This window comes from Eleutherodactylus coqui, chromosome 2 (assembly GCF_035609145.1).
Source record: "Eleutherodactylus coqui strain aEleCoq1 chromosome 2, aEleCoq1.hap1, whole genome shotgun sequence".
NCBI lineage: Eukaryota > Metazoa > Chordata > Amphibia > Anura > Eleutherodactylidae > Eleutherodactylus > Eleutherodactylus coqui.
The window spans coordinates 37,539,412-37,562,154 of NC_089838.1; the positions used below are offsets into that span (position 1 = coordinate 37,539,412).

Sequence of the window (22,743 nt, forward strand, 5' to 3'; positions counted from 1 at the left end):
GTGTTGTAGCTGTGAAATTCGGATGACGTGACTGCCCTCTTTTGGTCAATAATGTTTATTACATGTTTCTAGTATTTCGTTAATTCTGTAGTGCACCACAGTTTTACAACATTTTGAACAGAAATAGCTATTTTATAATTATCTCCTGTTCTTATATTCATGGTTTTTTTTGTAACAGTAACGTCTTCTAGTAGTAAACAATCTTCTTTAGCTATAAATCATACTGTATATGCTATTTGCTCTCTGCAAATAAAGTGTTATAGAAGTACTAGTTCCCAATAAAAAGTTGAGCACTAAATATCATATAAAAACATGAAAACTCACTAGCCCTTCACCAGTGATCAGAAATTAAAAGTATTACACTATTACTTCCACTAATGGTAAAGTCCAAACACACCAGGTACAGTATATCAGTCTTAATACATAAAGTACAAACATATGATGATGAGGAGGAGGAAGATGAATTAAATCACCCTCTATATTAATATCTAGAGAATTCTAGTAGCTTCTCCTTTGTTTAGCAAGGTGCAAGAACCTTCTCTCGCTTACATATCAGCACCTTAGTCTATAATACAGCACACCAGATGAGAAAATCATATGTATCATTAGCCACAAATACCTACAAATATTAGGAATGCTCATATCTTTTTTCCTTAATGACTCCCTAGGAATACTAACCCTAGTGGAATGCTAAGAGAATGGTGCTTGCCCCTCCAAGGGGTTAACTTTTGCATCAAGGCCCATGAGCCTTTAGCTACACCCCTGCCTCCAGGATACATGTTCTCACCCTCACAATGTTCATAATGTTCACAATGTTCTTTTGACTGTTACATAATTAGATTTAATTCAGATTTGCATGGATGTAAAAATAATGCAAAAATCGATGGACATTACAATTAATTATGGCAAGTAACTTAAAGCTTTTCCCCATATCTGCCATAAGGAAATACAAAGATGCAATATGCTGGATTTTAACATAAGCAACAAGATGTCTGTCGCCAGATTGTCCTCCTCCTACTACTGAAATAAAAATGCATTCTTGGCAGATAAAAATCTGCATTTTTATGGGTCATATCTTATGTGTGGCAAGCATTAGCAGGAGCAATAGGCCCAATGCTGACGGCCATATTTGCATTGCGGGATCCAGAGCGAGCGTTTGCCTCTGGATTCCGCAGCTAATACTCTCTATAGGATGCTTTTCCCTGCCCATGAGTAGAAATGAACTGTGATTTCCGCTTGCGGGCGAAAATCGCAGCATGTCTTATTCTAGTGCGGGCCTCGCGCGGACGGCTTCCATTGCAGTCAATGGAAGCCGCCCGTCCTGCTGCTAGTCACGGTAGAGCCGCGTCATCACCGGTGCAACTCTTTGCACTGCGCATGTGCAGCAGAGCGACAGCCGGCACATCCCCAGGGCAGAGAGGACAGAACTGACAGGTACGCGGGAGTCAATGCTGGGGCACAGGGTCTAATTCTGCTGCGAGATTTTGCAGTCATAATCCGACCCGGCCGTGGGCATTCGGCAAAAAAAAAAAAGAGAATCCAGTCACCTCTGACAGCAGAATCAGCCTTTCTGAATTTAAACATGGAAAGAATCCCATAAAGAAAGCAAATGGATTTGCATTAGAACATTGGATGCGGCACAAAGCATAATATTATTATACTGGAAATCAAATCATATTCCTATCATTGCAGAAGTGCTGAACAATGTTAATATATATCTACAACGAGAGCCAGGGTTAGCACATGGGGGAACCAAACATTTCAAGGAGCTATCCGGTTAAGAGAAGGTCACCTTATACAAAGCTGTGAGATAACAATACTAATATTTCCTTTTTTTCCATTTTTCTTTTGTATCTATATTCTTTTATTTCTTTTTGATAATGTTTTTTGTTTTGTTGGCTGTTATAGGTGATGTTTTTTTGTGCATAAAGTATCTGTATTTGTATGATTCTAAAGAAAATTAATACAAAAAAATTTAAATTTTAAAATCTGCTAGACCAATCACCATAAATATGGGTTTCCACTATTTAACAATCACCGAACAGCATTACATAAATAAGCAATAAAGTATTACAAACAGATCAATCATAAATAATAACAGTTGTTAACATGATTGCTGCATTTTGGTAACTCAATTCACAGTATTGCAGTACATTATAGATGAATTATCATAATGGGGTAAATGACAAGTTAATGTTTGCTATATCTGTATGTTATTAACAGTAAGGGGGTGTTCAGATGTAGCTGATTTGCTGCAGATTTTGTTGCTGATGTGCAGCAGATTTCACCCCATTGAAATTGAAGGGGTAAAATCTGCCGGAGATGTGCACAAAAATCCTTGACAAATGTTGGAGCAAATCAGCTACATGTGAACTCCTCTAAACTCAAAGAGGTCACCAGAAAGAAGGAAGAGTTATATTCTATAGGGAGAAGACACAAGGTGATAATACAAGAGATCGATGAAGGAAGAGATTTGAGAGAAGAGGGTAAAGAGCAGGAATGTAAGGAGAAGTGGAGCAGTCACACATAGTGACCAATCAAGTTATCGCTTATGTTAGCAGAAAATATTCTAAGAAGTTAGAACTGGAATCTGGTTGGTTGATATTGGCAACATACAGCAGTTTGTTATTACACTAATTATCAATAACATAATAAATTCAAATAATATTTATCAGTTTTTGAAATTGCTAACTAAAAAAGTGAATTACTTAAAGATCTTAATGTTATGTTTGTGCAAGGCAGAAATATGGCACCCATCATGGATGTCACCAATATGTCAGACCAAGAAGTAATTAATGTCCATAATAGACCAATGTAGGCATGTATTGTATCAACGAAATGTGGGGTACAAAAGATAGGGCAGATAACGGTAACAGAAATATTAGGATGGGAGCGCTATCCCTTTGGTAAGCAGGGTGATTGCCCTGATAGAGGTGGCCTCACATCAGGATCCTAGGGGGCCTAGTCTCTTCCTAGATGGAGGATAGGAAGATGTTTAATGCAGAAGGGAATGAGTAATGTACGAGTATATATCACAGTATTTGGTAGAAATTAATAAGGTCCACATAGTATAAAGACCAACAGGTACCTAGCTGACAGAAAAATAACCAGCGCCCACATAGAGGCGGGCCTGGAATAAATACACTTCCATTGTGACTGACTGACCGGCTAAGAGAAACGCCTCTCTATCAGCCAATCAGTCCATACAACACAGGAGATGTTGTGTAGGGTTGTGCAGCAGGGCACATCATACACTGAGCCTACTGATGGATTTCGGACAGAGGACACCTCAGGGGCCTTATGCAGTGACAGGAAGAAGGCAGCACAAAAGTTTGTCATTTGTAATTTCCTGTGAGTCTTCCACGCAGAAGAAAACTGCAGTCCATGGACAGCTCGTGGTAACGTGGACTGGGCCTGACGTCACAGCGCCGCCACAGCTCTAATTCCTGATTAGGGCTGGTGCGCCGCAACACTTAAATATCAACGGGTAGCAGAGAAACTAGAGCTTCTTTATAACAAGTATGTTCGTTAAATATGAATGCTTTTTAAATTATACATACACCTCAATCTAGAATGGATTCCTAATATACATCAAGTATAATATTGTGTTGTTACTTTTATGGGAAAAAAAGTCACATTTTAACACTTTCATTACCGTAATTCTGGAGGAACAGTGTAGAATCTAAACCAGGGCCTATTATATAAATATTATAGGATATACATATAGTTAGGCCGCCTGCACACGGCAAAGCCAGATTCTGCATGCAGAATCCAGCAGCAGAATCTGGCCCTGGCAGCAGTGCCGTCTGCGCGTACCTGTCTTTCTTTCCCTTCACCTGTACTGTGGATGGTCCGGACAGGTGCAGCACAGATTTTGTTTTAAACTCATGCTTTTCCTGCGTCATCGCCTAGCAATGATGCAGAATCCGCAACCTTGCTGCAAGGTTGCAGGTCGAACAGCTTCTCTTGACTTTAATGAACGCCGTCTGTGCAGAATGCGCTCAAAAATGGAGCATGCTGCGATTTTTCCTCCGTGAGCAGAAACTGCAATTAGTTGCCGCTTGTGTGCATGAAGAATCACCTTTCCATAGCATGCTATGGACGGTATTTGCTGTGGAGTCCGGAGGCAGACGTCCGTCGTGGATTCCGCAATGCCTTATACTATAGGATATCCATACTAATATTATAAATGTGAAGGTAACTGTCTGTCTGTTTGTTACCTTTTTACAGCTAAACCGCTGAAGCGATTTTGATGAAATGTGGCAGGCAGATAGCTTGCACCATGAGGAAGGACATAGGCCATGCTTTTTCCTGAAAATTTATAGAGTTCTCCAGAGAGTGCGACAAGACAGAGTTAGTGATACGCAGGTTAGACGGAGCGGATCATAAGCTATGCCCACACAAACGGGCAGACATGTGAGGACAGACATCATTACCGCACGTATGCTATTATTAAGCCAGCAGCGATACCCAGCGTTGTACGGGGTTAAAACTTGAAAAATTAAGAAAATTTATGTTGCCCATAGCAACTAGACATGAGCGAGCGTACTCGCTAAGGCAAACTACTCGAGCGAGTAATGCCTTATGCCAGTACCTGCCCGCTCGTCTCTAAAGATTCGGGTGCCGGCGGGTGAGAGCGGTGAGTTGCGGAAGTGAGCAGGGGGGAGTGTGGGGGAGAGAGTGAGAGAGAGATCTCCCCTCCGTTCCTCCTCGCTCTCCCCCGCCGCTACCCGCCCCCCGCTGGCACCCGAATCTTTTGAGACGAGCGGGCAGGTACTCGAGTACGCTCGCTCATCTCTAATAGCAACCAATCACAACGCAGCTTTTATTTTACCTCAGCTGTGTTTTTCTCATGGACAGCTGTATGTGGCTCACGTGTATACAGCCCACAAAACCTTTATGTTTTAGCAAAAAATGACACAACCAAAAATGTACAGAACTGTGCGGACAGTATATTGCAGTTACCTTCCTTTCACGATTTCAACTATTAACGTTTCAATATACAGCAAAACACAGATTAGATTTTTTTTTTTAAATTCCACGCGGACAAAGTCGCCGGTAACAAGCTGGTACTTTATAGCTGCGATCAGCAGTGATCTCACTGTGTGTAATTGATATGACACTTCTTCCACAGATGCACTTATAGCATAGGACTACGTTCTCTTACAGAAAATGCAACAACTTTAATCTATATAGTTATATCACTCAAATACTTAGGAGATTTAGCTTTATTCTCACAACAACATTAAAAAAAATCAACCCAGGAAACTAAAATCTAAAATAATGTAAAAAGCTATACACAATGTATATAAAGAAACATAATGAGGGATGCTCACCTGATTATGCTCACTAAACCAACTTGAATCAATCACCTGGGAATTATTGGGGGGATTAGGTAATGTTGAACTAAGAATATCAGCTGCAGGAGGGAAACAAGCCGGATAGCAAGACCCCGGAGCTTCCGGAGGAGCCATCCGCACCTCCATGTACTTCAGGGTCCCATCTGTGTTCAGGTAAAGGGTTGGTTTGTACTGATCCATGTAGCTTGTAGAAAGTGATTTGTCGGTAAAGCAGAATCCGCACCCAGAATCATAATTCTTCCTAAGGCACCTGACAAGTAATATAGTAAATGTGACCAGAAAAACTGCACTGATGGCCACAAGGGACACAATGAGATACAGAGTCAGGTCTGGAGTGGATTTGGCATTGGTGAGGAAATCCTGAGATTTCGGACTTTCTTGAGCAATAGTATCTAATATGTTCACAAGGATAGTAGTTGTAGTTGTCATGGAAGGTTCCCCATGGTCACTGACTGCAATCACAAGTCGGTGCTCCGTGTTATCCGCCTCATGTAAACCTCGGAGAGTCCTGACTTCTCCTGTGTATTCAGAGATGTGGAATAAAGCAGGACTGGCCGACTGAAGAAGACTATAGAGGAGCCAGGCATTGTGCCCAGAATCTACATCCACTGCAGACACCTTACTGACTAAATACCCGGCAGCGGCAGATCTTGGGATGGTCTCCTGAGCGATGGTCTCTCCTGGATCCTCCGGGTATAAGATAGTGGGAGAGTTGTCATTTGTATCCAGTATAAATAGGAAGACAGAAACATTGGAGGCTAATCTTGGAGATCCAGAATCTTCCACTCTTGCTGTGATCTGCAGAACCTGGAATTGTTCATAGTCAAAGGACCTTTGTGCATAAATATTCCCGGTGTCGGAGTTAATGTAGACAAATGAAGAGACCGGAGAACCGTGAATGTGGCTCTCAGCGATGGAGTAAATGAGGTTTGCATTGGCTCCCTCATCCGGATCTGCAGCAGATACTGTACATAACAGTCTGCCGGCCTCATTGTTTTCTGCTATGAAGGCGTTGTAGACATTGTGTAGAAATGCTGGAGGATTATCATTAACATCCGAGATATTAAGGCTGACTGTAATCTGGCTGCTGAGAGGTGGAGAACCCAGATCAGATGCCGTCAGTGTGATAGTATATTGTGAGAGCTTCTCCCGGTCCAGATGCCTGTTGGTGACCAGAGCGTAACGCTGGGACATGGGCTGGATTTTAAAGGGTAAATTTGGTGTCACTTCTAGCCTAATTTCTCCATTTTTACCTGAATCCTTATCTCTGACTGTGATAAATCCCACCACAGTTCCTACGGGGACATTCTCAGGGACCTCGTTAGTCTTGGAGGTAAAAATAATTTCTGGGGTGTTATCATTTACATCTCTCACATCCACCTGCACAACACATCGTCCCTCTAGTTTAGGGGATCCTTTGTCTGCTGCCTTGACAAATAACTCATATGATTTCGATACCTCAAAATCCACAGATCTTATTAGAAAAATTTCACCAGTTTGTAAATTGATATCAAATATCTTTTTTGCAGATTCCAAGGTGTGGTGATCAAAGGAATAAATAACATCACCATTTGCACCTTCATCCAGATCAGTAGCATTAAGTTTTATTAAGACTGTTTTTAAAGGTACGTTTTCCAGCACTTCTACCTTATAGATTGACTGCTGGAAAACAGGAGGATTGTCATTAATATCTAAGACAATGACCGTTATCTCAGTGGATCCTGATCTGGCCGGTTCTCCCCCATCTACAGCAGTGAGAATAAGCTTGTGCTCGGATTTTTCTTCTCTATCTAGAATTTTTTCCAGCACTAATTCTGCAATGAGTGTTCCATCATTGCGTCTCTTTTCTGATAAAGAAAAATATGGATTTTGATTCAATCTATATTGGCTTACACCATTTTCCCCCACATCTAAATCAGTAGCCGTTTCCAATGGAAATTGAACTCCCGGACTTGTAAATTGCTCTGTAATTTTGATAACTTGATCAGAAACTGAGAAAAGAGGTGAATTATCATTAATATCCAATACCTCTATCTCCAAACTGTGCAGCTCCAGAGGGTTCTCAGCCACAAGCTCTAAATGCAGCAGACAGCTCAGGCTGGATCCACACAGGCTCTCCCTATCAATCCTCTCATCTACAACCAGAGCTCCATTCTTCTGCTCTATAGAGAATAATCTGCTGCTTCCTTCTGTTCCCAAACTCAGCCTCCTTCTACTAATATCAGCCAGATTCACCCCCAGATCCTGAGCGACATTCCCCACAACAGTCCCTGGATGAGACTCCTCAGCAATAGAATACCGCAGCTGCCCAGAGACCCAGCCCCAGCTACAAAGGAGAAGGGAGAAAGCTACTTGCCATTTCCAAGCCTTTACAAAGCTCTGATTGTCCATATCTTAAATCCTTCTTCTAAAGTGTGTAGTAAATAATCATCATCCCATCAATCCAAGTGTGCGAGCAGCAAAAATATAAATCCTAGGAAAGGGGAAATCCTGGTTTTCCTGCATTGAAAAATCATCCACAGGGCTCTCAACGGAGCAGCAGCTCTTCTTTGTGTGAGAAGAAAGATGGGAGGGTGAATCACTGAGCCAGGGGGAGGAGAGCGCAGGGCTGACATGAGGAGGCTGACTGTTGTAACTGTGAGATTCGGATGACGTGCCTGCCCTCTTCTGGCCAATAATTATTACTGCAACTTTAATATGTATATCAATGTTTCCATATGAAAATCTATAATATTTACCTAATAATTAGTTATAGTGTTTTTTATGCAATTATTTTTCGGGGCAAAACATCTATACTTATTAAAAGTTACACAGCATCTGTGGAAAATGTGGAGTTCTTCCGAAAAATGTTACATGTGAATACAGCTTTACACTTTTAGTTTAATCTTCAAATAAGAAATTTTTTTTCACTATTTGTTGGATTTTTGAGCAGCATGTTAAAGTTTCGAATGAAATATAAAATTCACTATGTACTTTCAGATTTAAGGTTTGTGGTGTTTTTGCGTCAGTGGTGTTTTTTAAAAAATGCAATATACTTAGTTTTTTTCAGAATTTTTTACCATAGACCTCTCTATAGGACTTTAAAAATACCAGAGAAAAATGCTCATACAAAATTACAATGTGTGAAAACACCACCAAAAATAGCACTAAAACCGCCCGAAAAACGTATGTCAACTACCGAAATACACTGACATTTCAAAATGCCAGAAAATAAGACTGCATGAAAAAACTCAAAAAATGTTAATAGAATTATAGAATCCACTTGGCATATTTTGGTCCAATAGTCATCTCTATGTGACACAGAACACATATGACTCTATTATTCTCCATAATGCTACCATATAGGCAGAGCTGTTCAATTAAAGCACCTCCCAAACCACAAGGCTTGTCTCATAATGGACATTTATCACCTTTCTATTATTAATCTAAATCTTTTCTTGTATTTTAAGAATTATATTTTTAGGAGTGATTTTTGGCTTCGTTATGATCAGTGAAATATAAAAATTAAGGTATAATTTATCAAACATAATAATAAGAATATATAAAGGAGAGAGACTCAAACACATCTTAGGGTGCAGTATTCAAAAACAGAACAATCTTTTGTATCACATTTAGGGCCTCCTGTGCTGGGGCATTTTTGAATTGCGTTTCCTGTGGCGATAATCCGGCCGCTGGGAACGCGATGCACGCTTTCCATAGCGTTGCTATGGAAAGCACAGCCCCCCTGTCCATGAGCGGATAGGCTCACCGAGGAGATCCGTCTGCTGGCTCCTGCTCCTGGGCGGCAGTTCCCGTGGCGGAGATTTTGCAACGCCCGTGGACAGGTAGCCTAAGGCATATACCACCCATTGGGTGCTCAACTAGTCGGGCACTAGTGAAGTGTTGTGCCGCTTTGTTCCCTGTTCAAGAGAGACAGGTTACCAGCAGCACAACTTTTGTAAGCTCAATCTGAGCGAGGTGATTACCTGCAAAGCCCAACAAGTCCCATGGACCAATATAGTCCCAAATCGTCCAATATATGGAGAGGAGGGCAGCAGTACACAGGTGCAAACTTCAATCCATACTTTCTTTATTCTGCGACATACAAATGCACGACATTCCGACCACATGTGGATCTTTGTCAAGCTAACATACATACGGACATAATACAAAATATATACAGAATCAAAGAAAAACCTTCACCAATCACCAAATACGAAGAAGGCTACCATCCACCTGTTCTCAATGCAGTCATCAGGATCCAGCAGAGAGTTCTTTAAACTCCTCCCCGCTAGGTGATGGCGCATAATCTGCAACCATTTTGCAATGTCATTGAAGAAGGGCCATGGATTGGACGACTTCCATTGATTTCAATGGAAGCCGTCCACGCGGAATCGGCGGAAAAATGGAGCATGCTATTGGTGTCCGCTAGTGTGCAGGAAGAATTAGTTTCCCATAGCATGCTATGGGCGGCATTTGCTGCGGATCTGGGGTGCTTATGCCGACTGTGGATTTCACAGCAAATATCCGGCCATGAGCAGGAGCCCATACAGTAGTCTGCTTAAAAATCTTAGTAAAATACAAACAAAACAAAAAATTCTTGCAATGGTTTCTTTGTGGCAAAACTGCAGATACTAACATGAGGTTTTCACTAGTCTTTACTCTCAAAATGTGATCATGACCAAAATAAGGTTAAAGGAGTTACTCAGGGAGATAAAATATAGCCATGAGATGCAGCTGTTGTAATGATAGAGCATCCTGTATGAGGAGGTAGACTAATCCCTGCACATGAATATGTTGCTAATCAAGGCTCATTGTGGCTATTTATTGCAATGCTGCCTCTGTATTATAATAATAATTATTTTCTATTGGGCAAATACTGATCAGCATTTGACTATTAGAAAAAAATATGGAAGCAAATACTGATGAAAATATTTATGACATACGGTTATAATGCCATCTGGAACACATCTGTAATACAGATCCATATCAAGGACTTGTTTCCATATGCTTGTCTGAAATCTGCCTTAGGGCTTATTCACATGGACGTATATCGGCCAGGTTTTCATGCCTGGCTGATATAAGCTGCCCCTCTCTGCAAGTGGAGGAGGCGGGATGGGGTGGGAGCTAAGGTGCTGAGCTCCAGCCCCCTCTCCGCCCCTCATCACTGTTTGAAATGGGGTAGAGTTTAGCTCCGCCCCATCCCACCCCTCCCATTGCAAACAATGGCAGGTGAAAACCCGGCCAATATATGTCCATGTAAATAAGCCCTTAGGCTACATTCACGCGGGCGAGTGCGATTTTGGGCTGAGAAACTGATTCACACACATGAAAGGACCCTAAGTGTTTCTCATTGACTTCAACATTTGCATTGCACTCACATTTACATCGCACGACATGTGAGTGCCATGCGATGTCTTTCAAGGTCCCATTGAAAACATGCTGGGATTCTTGTTTTCCTTACAGCGATGCTGCGAGGGATTAAATCGCCCGTGTGAATAAATCCATTCAAAAGGATGGACTTTATACTGTGCGAGTTTCGTGTGCATCACATTGCACAAAATGTGCGCGAGAATATCGCTTGTGTGCAAGCGCCCTTAACAGCAGAGCTATTCTAGCAAGCGTCAGAGGATTTTCTGAATACAGCGTGTTCACTCCTCAGATCCATCATTCCTCAAACGTTTCTCCAGAAATAGTAAAAGAACATACAAATATTTTTGAACCGCTGAAGTCTAAAACAATCATAGATCAGACACTGAATGGTGAAGTTATGTTTTATGCACCAGTGTTTACTTCAATAATTAATATATGTGCATAAAGACAAAGAGAAGAAAACCAGAGTGCTCAATATTTACTAACACCAGAAGGAAAAGGACAAAAAGTGGTCCAAAAATATATTTATATATTGTAAGCAGTTGCATAAAGTAAAACAAAAATAATCATATCAACATCAATAGAAAATTCCAACACAGCAACTGAATTTATATCTATACTGTATGCTAACATGAACGGACAGATTGTAGTACTCAGGCTATGGACACATACACAATAACTTATTAGGCTGGGTTCACACAGGGAGGATTTGTTGCAGTTTTGCTGCGATTTTTCCGTTGCAATTTTGCCGCAGAAGAACTGTTTCTGCGGCAAAACCGCTTCAAAGGTTATTTTTGTCTTGCGTGTTTTCCGCGCAGAAAATCCACAAGGGTTTTTTCCGCAGCGCTTTTTTACTTTTGCAGTGTATTTTGGTGCAGATTTTGCTGCGTCCATAGTGGTCTATGGACAAAAAAGCACTACGGAAAAGTCAAAATAATTGACATGCTGCGTCTTGAAAAACCGCACCGCTGCTGCATTTCCGCACTGCGGCAGTGAGGAAAAAATCCGTCCTGTGAGAACAGCTTTTTGCCCAAACACATTTGCACTGCATTGCACTGCAAACGCAGCGGTTCTGCCGCAGTGCGGATATTCAATGGCAAACTGCGGCAGAACCACAGAAAATCCGCCCTGTGTGAACCCAGGCTTATAGTTCCCTAAGGCCTCATGCCCACGGCCGGGTCGGATTCCGCCTGCGAAATCTCGCAGCGGAATCAGACCCGGCGCCCCCCAAAGACCCTATACTCACCTATCCGGATTCACCGCAAGAGTGTCGGCTGGCGAGCTAGTGCGCATGCGCAGTGCAGGGCATGACATGCCAGTGTTGGGGTATGACGCGGATGGAAGCTGTCTGAGCGTTTTTCCGCAGGAATTAGAGCATGCTGTGATTTTTCCCCCGCGAGTGGAAAATTGCAGCTGATTTTCCCTCGCGGGTAGAGGCGAATCATCTTACACCGCATGTCTATGGACGTACATTGCTGTGGAAATCTCGGCGGGTGTCTAACTGTGATTTTCACAGCAATAATCCATCCGTGGGCATTCGGCCTAAAAGGTCTGAAGTCTACAGAGCTTAATCTAGATATGGGCCCCTTCTATATATTTATATGTCTTTATGAAAAATCTTACAGAAAAAATGTAGTATACTCCCTGCCATATTATATTCTCCACCAGTAACATTGCATTATAGCTCTGTAACATGGTGCCATATGGTGGGACCATAAAGCGGCACATGGAGTACCACAGGGCTCTAAGTGACATCTTAAATGCTACTTACACATGGTTCTTTTATTCTTCAGGTGTAAATACATTTCTGTAAACAAATCTGATCCACACAGTTTCAACCAATATGGTTACCGTCTTTTAAATAATTTTCAAGAAAATAAGCAAAATTTAAAAATGAAGCTAGAAAAATGCATAATAGGCAAAATAAATAAACACAGTATAAAATTATGTACCTGTATTAACATATTGGCTCTAGAGATGAGCGAACACCAAAATGTTCGGGTGTTCGTTATTCGTAACGAACTTCCCGTGATGCTCGAGGGTTCGTTTCGAACAACGAACCCCATTGAAGTCAATGGGCGACCGGAACATTTTTGTATTTCGCCGATGCTCGCTAAGGTTTTCATGTGTGAAAATCTGGGCAATTCAGGAAAGTGATGGGAATGACACAGTGACGGATAGGGCAGGCGAGGGGCTACATGGTGGGCTGCATCTCAAGTTCACAGGTCCCACTATTAAGCCACAATAGCGGCAAGAGTGCCCCCCCCCCCCCACTGTCAGCATAAAGATCGTCCTCCTCTGGCACAGCTGTAACAGCTGTAGCAGAGAAGAACGATGTTTGCCCATTGAATTCAATGGAGCGGCAATACAGCCGACTCCACTGAATGCAATGGGCTGCCGGCGATCGCAGGATGAATGGTCGGAAAGGGGTTAAATATATAACCCCTTTCCTGCAATTCATCCAGAAATGTGTTACACTAAAAATATATACCGGCGTATAAGGCGACCGGGCGTATAAGACGACCCCCCAACTGTCACCTTATACGCCGGTAATACAGTGGAGCAAAGAATAAAAAGCATTACTTACGTTTTTAGATGATCTGCAGCGCTCCTGCAGGCTGTCACTCCTTCCTGGTCCACGGCAGAGTATTGCTTTCTCCACGAAAGACTTTAAATCCCTGCCTCCAGAAGCACACGTGCCTTCAGCCAATCACAGCCAATGACAATGATGTCATTGAATGGCTGTGATTGGCTGTGTTTCTGGAGGCGGGGATTTCAAGCCTTGAAATCCCCGCCTCCAGAAACACAGCCAATCACAGCCATTCAATGACATCATTGTCATTGGCTGTGATTGGCTGAAGGCACGTGTGCTTCTGGAGGCAGGGATTTAAAGTCTTTCGTGGAGAAAGCAATACTCTGCCGTGGACCAGGAGGGAGTGACAGCCTGCAGGAGCGCCGCAGATCATCTAAAAACGTAAGTAATGCTTTTTATTCTTTGCTCCACTGTATTACCGGCGTATAAGGTGACAGTTGGGGGGTCGTCTTATACGCCCGGTCGCCTTATACGCCGGTATATATTTTTAGTGTAACACATTTCTGGATGAATTGCAGGAAAGGGGTTATATATTTAACCCCTTTCCGACCATTCATCCTGCGATCGCCGGCAGCCCATTGCATTCAGTGGAGTCGGCTGTATTGCCGGTTCCATTGAATTCAATGGGCAAACATCGTTCTTCTCTGCTACAGCTGTTACAGCTGTGCCAGAGAAGAAGGATTTGTCTTCTATATGTTCTCAATGGGGTCAGCGCTGCTGCCGCTGGCCCCATTGAGCGCATATAGAATGCATCCATAGCGAGCAGCGGGAGGGGCAGATTTCAATACTCGGGTGACACCTTATCTCCCCAGCCACTCACAGCAGGGGGGTGGTATAGGGCTTAAACGTTGCAGGGGGAAGTTGTAATGCCTTCCCTGTCTTTATATTGGCCAAAAAAAAGCGCTAACGTCTCAGGGAAGAAAGTTTAATTTACCAGAACACCGCATGGTGTTCGTTACGAATAACGAACATCCCGAACACCCTAATATTCGCACGAATAGCAAGCTCGGACGAACGCGTTCGCTCATCTCTAATTGGCTCCTATTAAAATCTACTTGGAATAAGTGATATTGTGACATGGTATATAAGTAGGAGGGGAAAGTTACGGCATAAAGTTGTCTCACCTGGATTTGCTCATTTGCATTGTCTGATTCTGTGGCGGTTGTTCCTCTGCAAATGTCAGTAAACTGAGGAAAATTAGAAGGGGTTGTAAATGTATAATCAGCAATCTCTGCTGGAGGAAAACATCCGGGGTAACATTGTGAAGGTGGATCTGATGGAGCCATCCGCACCTCCATGTACTTCAGGGTCCCATCTGTGTTCAGGTAAAGGGTTGGTTTGTACTGATCCATGTAGCTTGTAGAAAGTGATTTGTCCGTAAAGCAGAATCCACACCCAGAATCATAATTCTTCCTAAGGCACCTGACAAGTAATATAGTAAATGTGACCAGAAAAACTGCACTGATGGCCACAAGGGACACAATAAGATACAGAGTCAGGTCCGGAGTGGATTTGGCATTGGTGAGGAAATCCTGAGATTTCGGACTTTCTTGAGCAATAGTATCTAATATGTTCACAAGGATAGTAGTTGTAGTTGTCATGGAAGGCTCCCCATGGTCACTGACTGCAATCACAAGTCGGTGCTCCGTGTTATCCATCTCATGTAAACCTCGGAGAGTCCTGACTTCTCCTGTGTATTCAGAGATGTGGAATAAAGCAGGACTGGCCGACTGAAGAAGACTATAGAGGAGCCAGGCATTGTGTCCAGAATCTACATCCACTGCAGACACCTTACTGACTAAATACCCGGCAGCAGCAGATCTTGGGATGGTCTCCTGAGCGATGGTCTCTCCTGGATCCTCCGGGTATAAGATAGTGGGAGAGTTGTCATTTGTATCCAGAATAAATAGGAAGACAGAAACATTGGAGGATAATCTTGGAGATCCAGAATCTTCCACTCTTGCTGTGATCTGCAGAACCTGGAATTGTTCGTAGTCAAAGGACCTTTGTGCATAAATATTCCCGCTGTCAGAGTTAATGTAGACAAATGAAGAGACCGGAGAACCGTGGATGTGGCTCTCAGCGATGGAGTAAATGAGGTTTGCATTGGCTCCCTCATCCGGATCTACAGCAGATACTGTACATAACAGTCTGCCGGCCTCATTGTTTTCTGCTATGAAGGCATTGTAGACATTGTGTAGAAATGCTGGAGGATTATCATTAACATCCGAGATATTAAGGCTGACTGTAATCTGGCTGCTGAGAGGTGGAGAGCCCAGATCAGATGCCGTCAGTGTGATAGTATATTGTGAGAGCTTCTCCCGGTCCAGATGCCCGCTGGTGACCAGAGCAAAACGCTGGGACATGGGCTGGATTTTAAAGGGTAAATCCGTGGATGCTACAAGCTTTGTTTCTCCATTTTTACCCGAGTCTTTATCCCGGACTGTTATTAATCCAATTACAGTTCCTATGGGAGCATTTTCAGGAACTGTATTAGAATTGGATGTGAATATGATTTCTGGGGTGTTATCATTGACATCCACTATTTCTACATGTACAGCACATCGTCCTTCCATTTCTGGAACACCTTTATCAACCGCCCTTATAGATAGCTCATAGTAACGCACTTCTTCATAATCCACATTTGCTTTAATGAATATTTCGCCGGTCCTTGCATTTAAATCAAATATTTTCCTGGCTATAGCTAGAGTATTTCGATGAAATGAATATTCAACCTCTCCATTGAGTCCCTCATCAATATCTGTCGCATTTAGTTTTAGAATAACAGTTTTTAAAGGCAGATTTTCCAAGACTTTAGTGTTATAAACTGATTGAGAAAACACTGGGGCATTGTCATTGATGTCATATATTGTGACTGTGATCTGCAACGTCCCTGAAAGAGGCTTTTCTCCTCCGTCCACTGCAGTAAGGAGAAGCCGATGCTCCTTCTTCTCCTCCCTGTCTAGAATCTTTTGTAATACCAGTTCAGGAACAATCAGTCCATCATTGTGGTTAGTGACAGACAGAGAAAAATATGGATTTGGATTCAGTTTATACTGGTTTATGCTGTTAACACCCACGTCGGGGTCTTGCGCTGTCTCTACTGGAAATTTTGCACCAAGGCTGGAAAGCTGTTCTATAATTTTTATTTCTTGCTTATCTATTGGAAATATTGGGGCATTATCATTGATATCTAAAATTGTGATCTCCAGATTAAACAGCTCTAGTGGATCTTCTACCACAATCTCTACATGCAGCAAACAGCTCTCAGTAGAGCCGCACAGCTCCTCTCTATCAATTCTTTGTCTTACAAGAAGTCTATTCTGCTCAAGTCTAAAATATCTGCTGCCTGCTTCTGTCCCTAAATGTATCCTGCGCTTATCCAAATCCACACGATTTATCCCTAGGTCCTGAGCAATATTCCCCACCACAGTCCCTGGATTAGACTCTTCAGCAATAGAATAACGAAGCTGACCAGAGACCCAGCCCCAGCTACAAAGGAGAAAAGAGCAGATTACTTGCCGTGCCCAAGCCTTTGAAGATCTTTGGTAGTCCATATCTTGAATCCTGATTGTGTAAATGCTGCATAAAATCTCCTTTTATTGTTCCCATCAATGTGTTCTATTGCTGGAAATCCTTTTTAAGGTATAAATCCTTTATCTCTCATCCATAATGTCCTCCGGGCTGTCATTGTTGCAACAGCTTCTTTGTGTGTGAGAGGAAAAGTGGGAGGGTGAAGAATCACTGAGCCAGGGGGAGGAGAGTGATGATGCAGAATAAGCAGATACAGAATAATACTGAAGCTAAAATTATTTTAGAAGACAAGTCTGCCCTCTGCTGGCTAAATCTGTGAACTACAAATGGAGCTTTTATTTCAAATTCAGAGCAGTGCAAAGTATCATAAAGACACTCAGGCAATGTCAGCTTTGTGGCTGTGTAGGTCACATCGATGTATTCATAACAGGTCAATTCTTTTTTTATCTCAAAGATCCATACACCAGCATCACATAGACTGAGAATCTGACTAGAAAGTAAATACATAACCCCCAAGTAGATCTGAGCTGGTCAGAATTGAGCATCTGACAAAAAAGAGGTCAGGAGTTTCACACAAAAATAAATAATTAAGGTAACACTAGCTCACTTATAGACACTGGGGGCTAGCTACATAATAAATTACAAAAATCTAAAGAGTAGCCCTTTAAAGGTTAGTTAAATGTTTTGTCAAGTCAGTCCAATAGCCTGCTTATAATAATGCTGAAATTTGCAGAAAAATGCTAAAATTTTGGGAATGAATCCTACCAAGCACAAAACATTTTGAATGAACTGATTTTTTTTTGTCGTTTTGCATGAATACTTGTTAATTACTTTTCAGAACTATGAAGCAAAGAATTATAAATACAGTAACACAGCAATAATCACAATGGGTATTTTTGTATCTTGATGCCACCAGGAAGTCCTGGTGGAGTCAAGATTCACAGTGGGTGACACCTCCTTGTCCCTGATTGGCTGGCCAGCTGGCAAGTTTGTAGGTCCTGGAAGGCCACTGAAGCACTGGCAAAAGGCATTCATTGTCAGCGTCTGCAGCCTCCGGCGACAAAGGAGTGAGGAGAATGAGCGGTGAAGCATCTTCTCCTGCAGTCCAAAAGCGTCCCTACCCCAGTTGTAATTTTCAGATGTGTGCTGCAGCTTGGAGGACAGCATTACAGGGAAAGCCACTGAGCCAGGGCAGCCGGACACACGGTGCAGCCTGACAGCAGGGATGCCAGAGCGCCGCGGAACAGCAGCACGATAGTCTGTGGCCGCGGCGGCACATGGCCATAAGCTGTGCGTGGGGGACACACCATAAGGCAGCACTGAATTTCTGTCATGGTGGCAGCAGGCAGGTGGCTGCCGGAACCGAAGACACAGCCAGCGGCCGTCAATCACAGCTCATCCTCCGTGCGGCATGGAGGCATCGCAGAGAAGCAGTGTGCCTCAGCACCGTTTACAGTCCCAAGTGCAGCCTGTACATTGCTTTTTGCCGTGCCTGGTGGATTAGGGTGAGGCTTCCTTTTATTCGTACAGCTCATAATGTAAGGCTACATGGAAAAGTTACCCTCACCCTAAGGCTACAGGGACGACAACAAGCAATGTACACATGCTGCTACAACCTGCAAAGCTTGACCCTATCAGGAGCTCAAAATACACTAATACCATCACAATGGATTAAATTGGATAAGGTGTAGTATACACATTTGCCTGTAAAATATATTATGATTGAATTATTAGTTACTCAAAAATGACAAAATAAGAAATTTCTGTTTTAAAGATACAATACATGTGTTGTTTTTTCTCATTTGAAGCCCCCCCAAAGATTGTTAGACCATGCTCTGCCGTAACATTAATATCAGTGCATCTTTCCATGCTATGTTTATGTGCAAAACATCATGATAAAGACAAGTGCTTAATAGTACCAAGAGTGCATTTGCTGTACACTATCCTCCAGGATAATTTTATATCTCTGTGCTTTATAAACAATGAGCACAATTTGCAGGTCTCTGTACAGCATATAAAACACAGCACAGCAGCAAGGCTCCTCCTAGCAGTTCTGAGGGAAATGACAATCAGATTTACAATCTGCAGAGGAGGGAAGTATATGTTATATAATGGCAAGAAATAGGGTTATTTCTTATGTACACACATGACAGCTTATTCTGAAAAGCTATCAGAAAAGATAGGTACGCTTTAAGCTAAAAGTGGAGTTACAAATATCCACGAGTAGAGACTTCTAATAGTTTTCTTATGTCATAGAATTCTAATTATTATACGAGTATGTGTGTGTAACTGCGCGCCAAAAGTACATACAAAGTAGCTGCAACCGTAAGTAGGTCAGTACCCTAGCCTACCAGAGTAAATGAAATGCAAGAGCAATAATGTACAAATTGTGCACTAAACATGATTAATATGCCTATATTAGTACAACCAAGAAAAGAGGCGTATAGAATGCAGCAGGATGGAGTGCAAAAAAAGGACAATGGATATGAAAAGGCAATATAGCAATGTTAAAAACTACCAGAAGAAAGTGACAGTGAAAGTAAAAAACAACAATATGCCAGAGGAAGAGAACGGAAGCGGAAGGCAATAACCAACAGTTGAGAATTAAAAAGCACAGAGGACAAGTGTGAGCCGCAGCCACTCCGGCCAGTAGTGGCTGCATCCACAGATACTGCGGGTGACGTCCCCTAGCCTGACTACGGAAGCTGAAAAAGCCCAAAAAACTCCAACGCGTATCGAGACTTAAGCACTAGTCTCTTCCTCAGGGAGAAGTGCCATCAAGTACAGAATTCTAATTATATTCTCTTCTTCTTTACTATTGTATTATTGATTGCTCATTATAGTTTTCTTTATTATAGATATTAAAAAAATAAAACAAAAATTAAGCATGAATACTATCAACACTACATAGTCTGTCAAATTACTGATCACATAACAAAATATATGATATTTTTAGATTTCATGACATAAAATATTTAAAAAAATCAAACTAATTAGGGCTTCATCAACCAAAAAAAAAAACTAATGTGAATATTGGACCCTACTGGAGCTTCTGCGTATACACATTATCATTATGAATAAGACAGAAAGAAGAAGAGATAACTCAAGAGAAGCTGATAAAAAAAATTGATAATTGTTCAGTATTCTTTCTAGTGACTTCTCATACACAAGATCTAATGTATGATTAAATAATAAACTTTTAGCTCTGTGACCTCACCTGGTTTCCATGTTGCCAACCAGTACCAGATGAAGAATCAGTCTCACTAGTCATGTCTTGCAATTGAGAAAAATTAAGTGGCTTTATAGAACTGAAGTCTAGTTTGTCATTTGCCTGTGGAAAACAAGCTGTATAACATTGTCCCTGGGGTTCAGGAGGAACCATCCGCACCTCCATATACTTCAATGTTCCATCTGTGTTCAAGTATAGAGCCGGCTGATACTGATCCGTAAAGGACTTGGTTTGATGTTTGCCTAGAAGACAACAGCTACTAAAGCTGCCACTATCCTCCCTTCTTATACATCTCACAAGTAAAATAATGAATGTGACAAGGAAAACCATGCTGATGGCCACCAAAGAAATAATCAAATATAATGTGACATCTGATGATGTATTGGAATTTGTCAGGAAGTCCCCAGATTTGGGTCTTTCCACTATAACCTCATCTGCCATACTGACAAGTACCGTCACTGTGGTGGATAATGGAGGACTCCCCTGATCACTGATAGAAATGACAAGTTGTTGCTCCATGTTCTCGGCTTCCTGGAATCCTCTTACAGTTCTCACCTCTCCGGTGTGTTTAGACACTTGAAATGATGAGTAATTGATGGGGTGGATGAGAGTAAACAGCAGCCAGGCATTGTGACCAGAGTCCAGATCCACTGCGGACAGTTTTGTCACCAGATATCCGGCACTTGTAGACTTTGGGATCCTCTCTTGGACAATGAGGTCTTCAGAGTGTTCTGGATACAGCAAGGTGGGGGGATTGTCATTTGTATCCAGAATGAAGAGAAAGACGGGAACAGTGGAAGATAACTGTGGGGATCCTGAGTCTTCTACCTTTATGGTGATTTGTAAAACCTGGATCTGCTCATAGTCAAAGGAACGCTGAGCGTATATATTCCCATCATTAGAATGAATGTAGACAAAGGAGGAGACAGAGGAGCCGTCAATCTGACTCTCCACTATGGAGTAAACCAGATCAGAATTAACCCCCTCATCTAGGTCGCTAGCAGATACTGTACATAGGAGAGTCCCTGGGTCACTGTTCTCCTTAATGAAAGCATTATAAGTAGACTGTGTGAACAGCGGAGCATTATCATTAATATCTGACACCCTGAGGGTGACGCTGGTTTTACTGTATAGAGGAGGAGACCCTAAATCAGAGGCTGTCAGCTCTATAGTGTATTGGGGGGTTTCCTCTCTATCCAGATTCCCATCTGTCACCAATGCATAACGATTTTTCATCTGTTTAATTTTAAAAGGCACATTTGGTGATAAGTCTAATTTTATTTCTCCATTTTTCCCAGAATCCTTGTCATTCACATTAATTAATGCAATAACAGTTCCCACTGGATAATTTTCTGGAACATCCTTTGACATAGAAGCAAAAGAGATTTCTGGGGGATTATCATTGACATCTTCTATTTCTACATGAATGAGGCAGTTCCCTATCAATTTTGGCAATCCTTTGTCGACAGCTTTAATTGCCAGTTCATGAAAATTCAGCTCCTCAAAATCAGGAGTCCCTATCAAGGAGATTTCCCCACTATGTTGATTTAAATCCAATATTGCTCTAGCAGACTCAGATGTGTGACCTCCAAAGTAATACTGAATGACCCCATTTGCTCCCTCATCCTGATCTGACGCATTCAGGGTTAATATGACAGTTTTCAATGGCAGATTCTCCCTTATACTGACTTTATAAACTGACTGATTAAAGACTGGAGGATTATCATTAATATCTAATACAAGGACTGTTATTCTGCAGGTCCCTGATCTGGCCGGTTCTCCTCCATCAATAGCTGTGAGAATGAGGTGATGTTCTTGTTTTTCTTCTCTATCTAAAACCTTCTCTAGTATCAGCTGAGGGATGAGCGTTCCGTCCTTACGATTCTTCACAGACAATGAGAAATAAGGATTTGTATTCAGTGTATACTGACTGACACCATTCACACCGACATCTAAATCCTGTGCAATCTCTAATTCAAACTGAGCACCAGGAGTAGTAAAGACCTCGGTTATTTCTATGTCATGATGATTAACTGAAAATATAGGAGAATTATCATTAATATCCAGAATCTCTATCTCCAGACTAATAAGCTCCAGAGGATTCTCAGCCACAACCTCTAACTGCAGTAAGCAGCGGGGACTAGATCCACACAGGCTCTCCCTATCAATCCTCTCCTTCACAACCAACCCTCCATTGTCCTGATTTACACTGAAATATTGTTGGGATTGCTCAGATCTCAGATGGATCCTGCGCTGAGAGAGCTCTGCACGTTTTATCCCCAGATCCTGAGCTACATTTCCTATCAATGTCCCCGGCTCAGACTCCTCAACAATAGAATAACGCAGCTGCCCAGAGACCCAGCCCCAGCTACAAAGGAGAAAGGAGCAGACTACTTGCCATTTCCAGCTCTGATAAAAGCCTCTGATGTCCATATCTTAAATGATTGTCTTGTTATTTGATGTCATGTAGACCTTTTGCAGTCCCAGATGCATTTGGATTTGGCATTTATCTGTACATCCTCTAGAAATTGTAATCCAAAGGAAAAAAAATCATCCGCAGGGCTCTCATCCGAGAAGCAGCTCTTCTTTGTGTGAGAGGAAAAATGGGAGGGTGAATCACTGAGCCAGGGGGAGGAGAGCGCAGGGCTGACATGAGCAGGTTTTCTAGTATTACT

The 22,743-nt window shown here is 42.1% G+C and overlaps 1 protein-coding gene across 22 annotated transcripts in view; it reads right to left on the reverse strand.

The window, feature by feature from the left end:
- LOC136611234 (protocadherin gamma-C5-like) overlaps positions 1 to 22,743 on the reverse strand; it is a 403,514-nt gene that overhangs the window by 125,703 nt on the left and 255,068 nt on the right. For 2 of the 22 annotated variants that reach the window (XM_066590593.1, XM_066590583.1), the window contains exon 1: positions 20,057 to 22,624. The exons of 16 other annotated variants lie outside the window; for them this stretch is intronic. In XM_066590593.1, the coding sequence (XP_066446690.1) occupies positions 20,057 to 22,501 (2,445 nt within the window). In that variant the 5' untranslated portion in view covers positions 22,502 to 22,624. Of the gene's footprint in view, positions 1 to 5,336; positions 7,900 to 14,429; positions 17,012 to 20,056; positions 22,625 to 22,743 lie in introns of those variants that run through there. 4 more of the 22 variants (XM_066590612.1, XM_066590609.1, XM_066590616.1 and 1 more) reach the window with 2 other exon arrangements.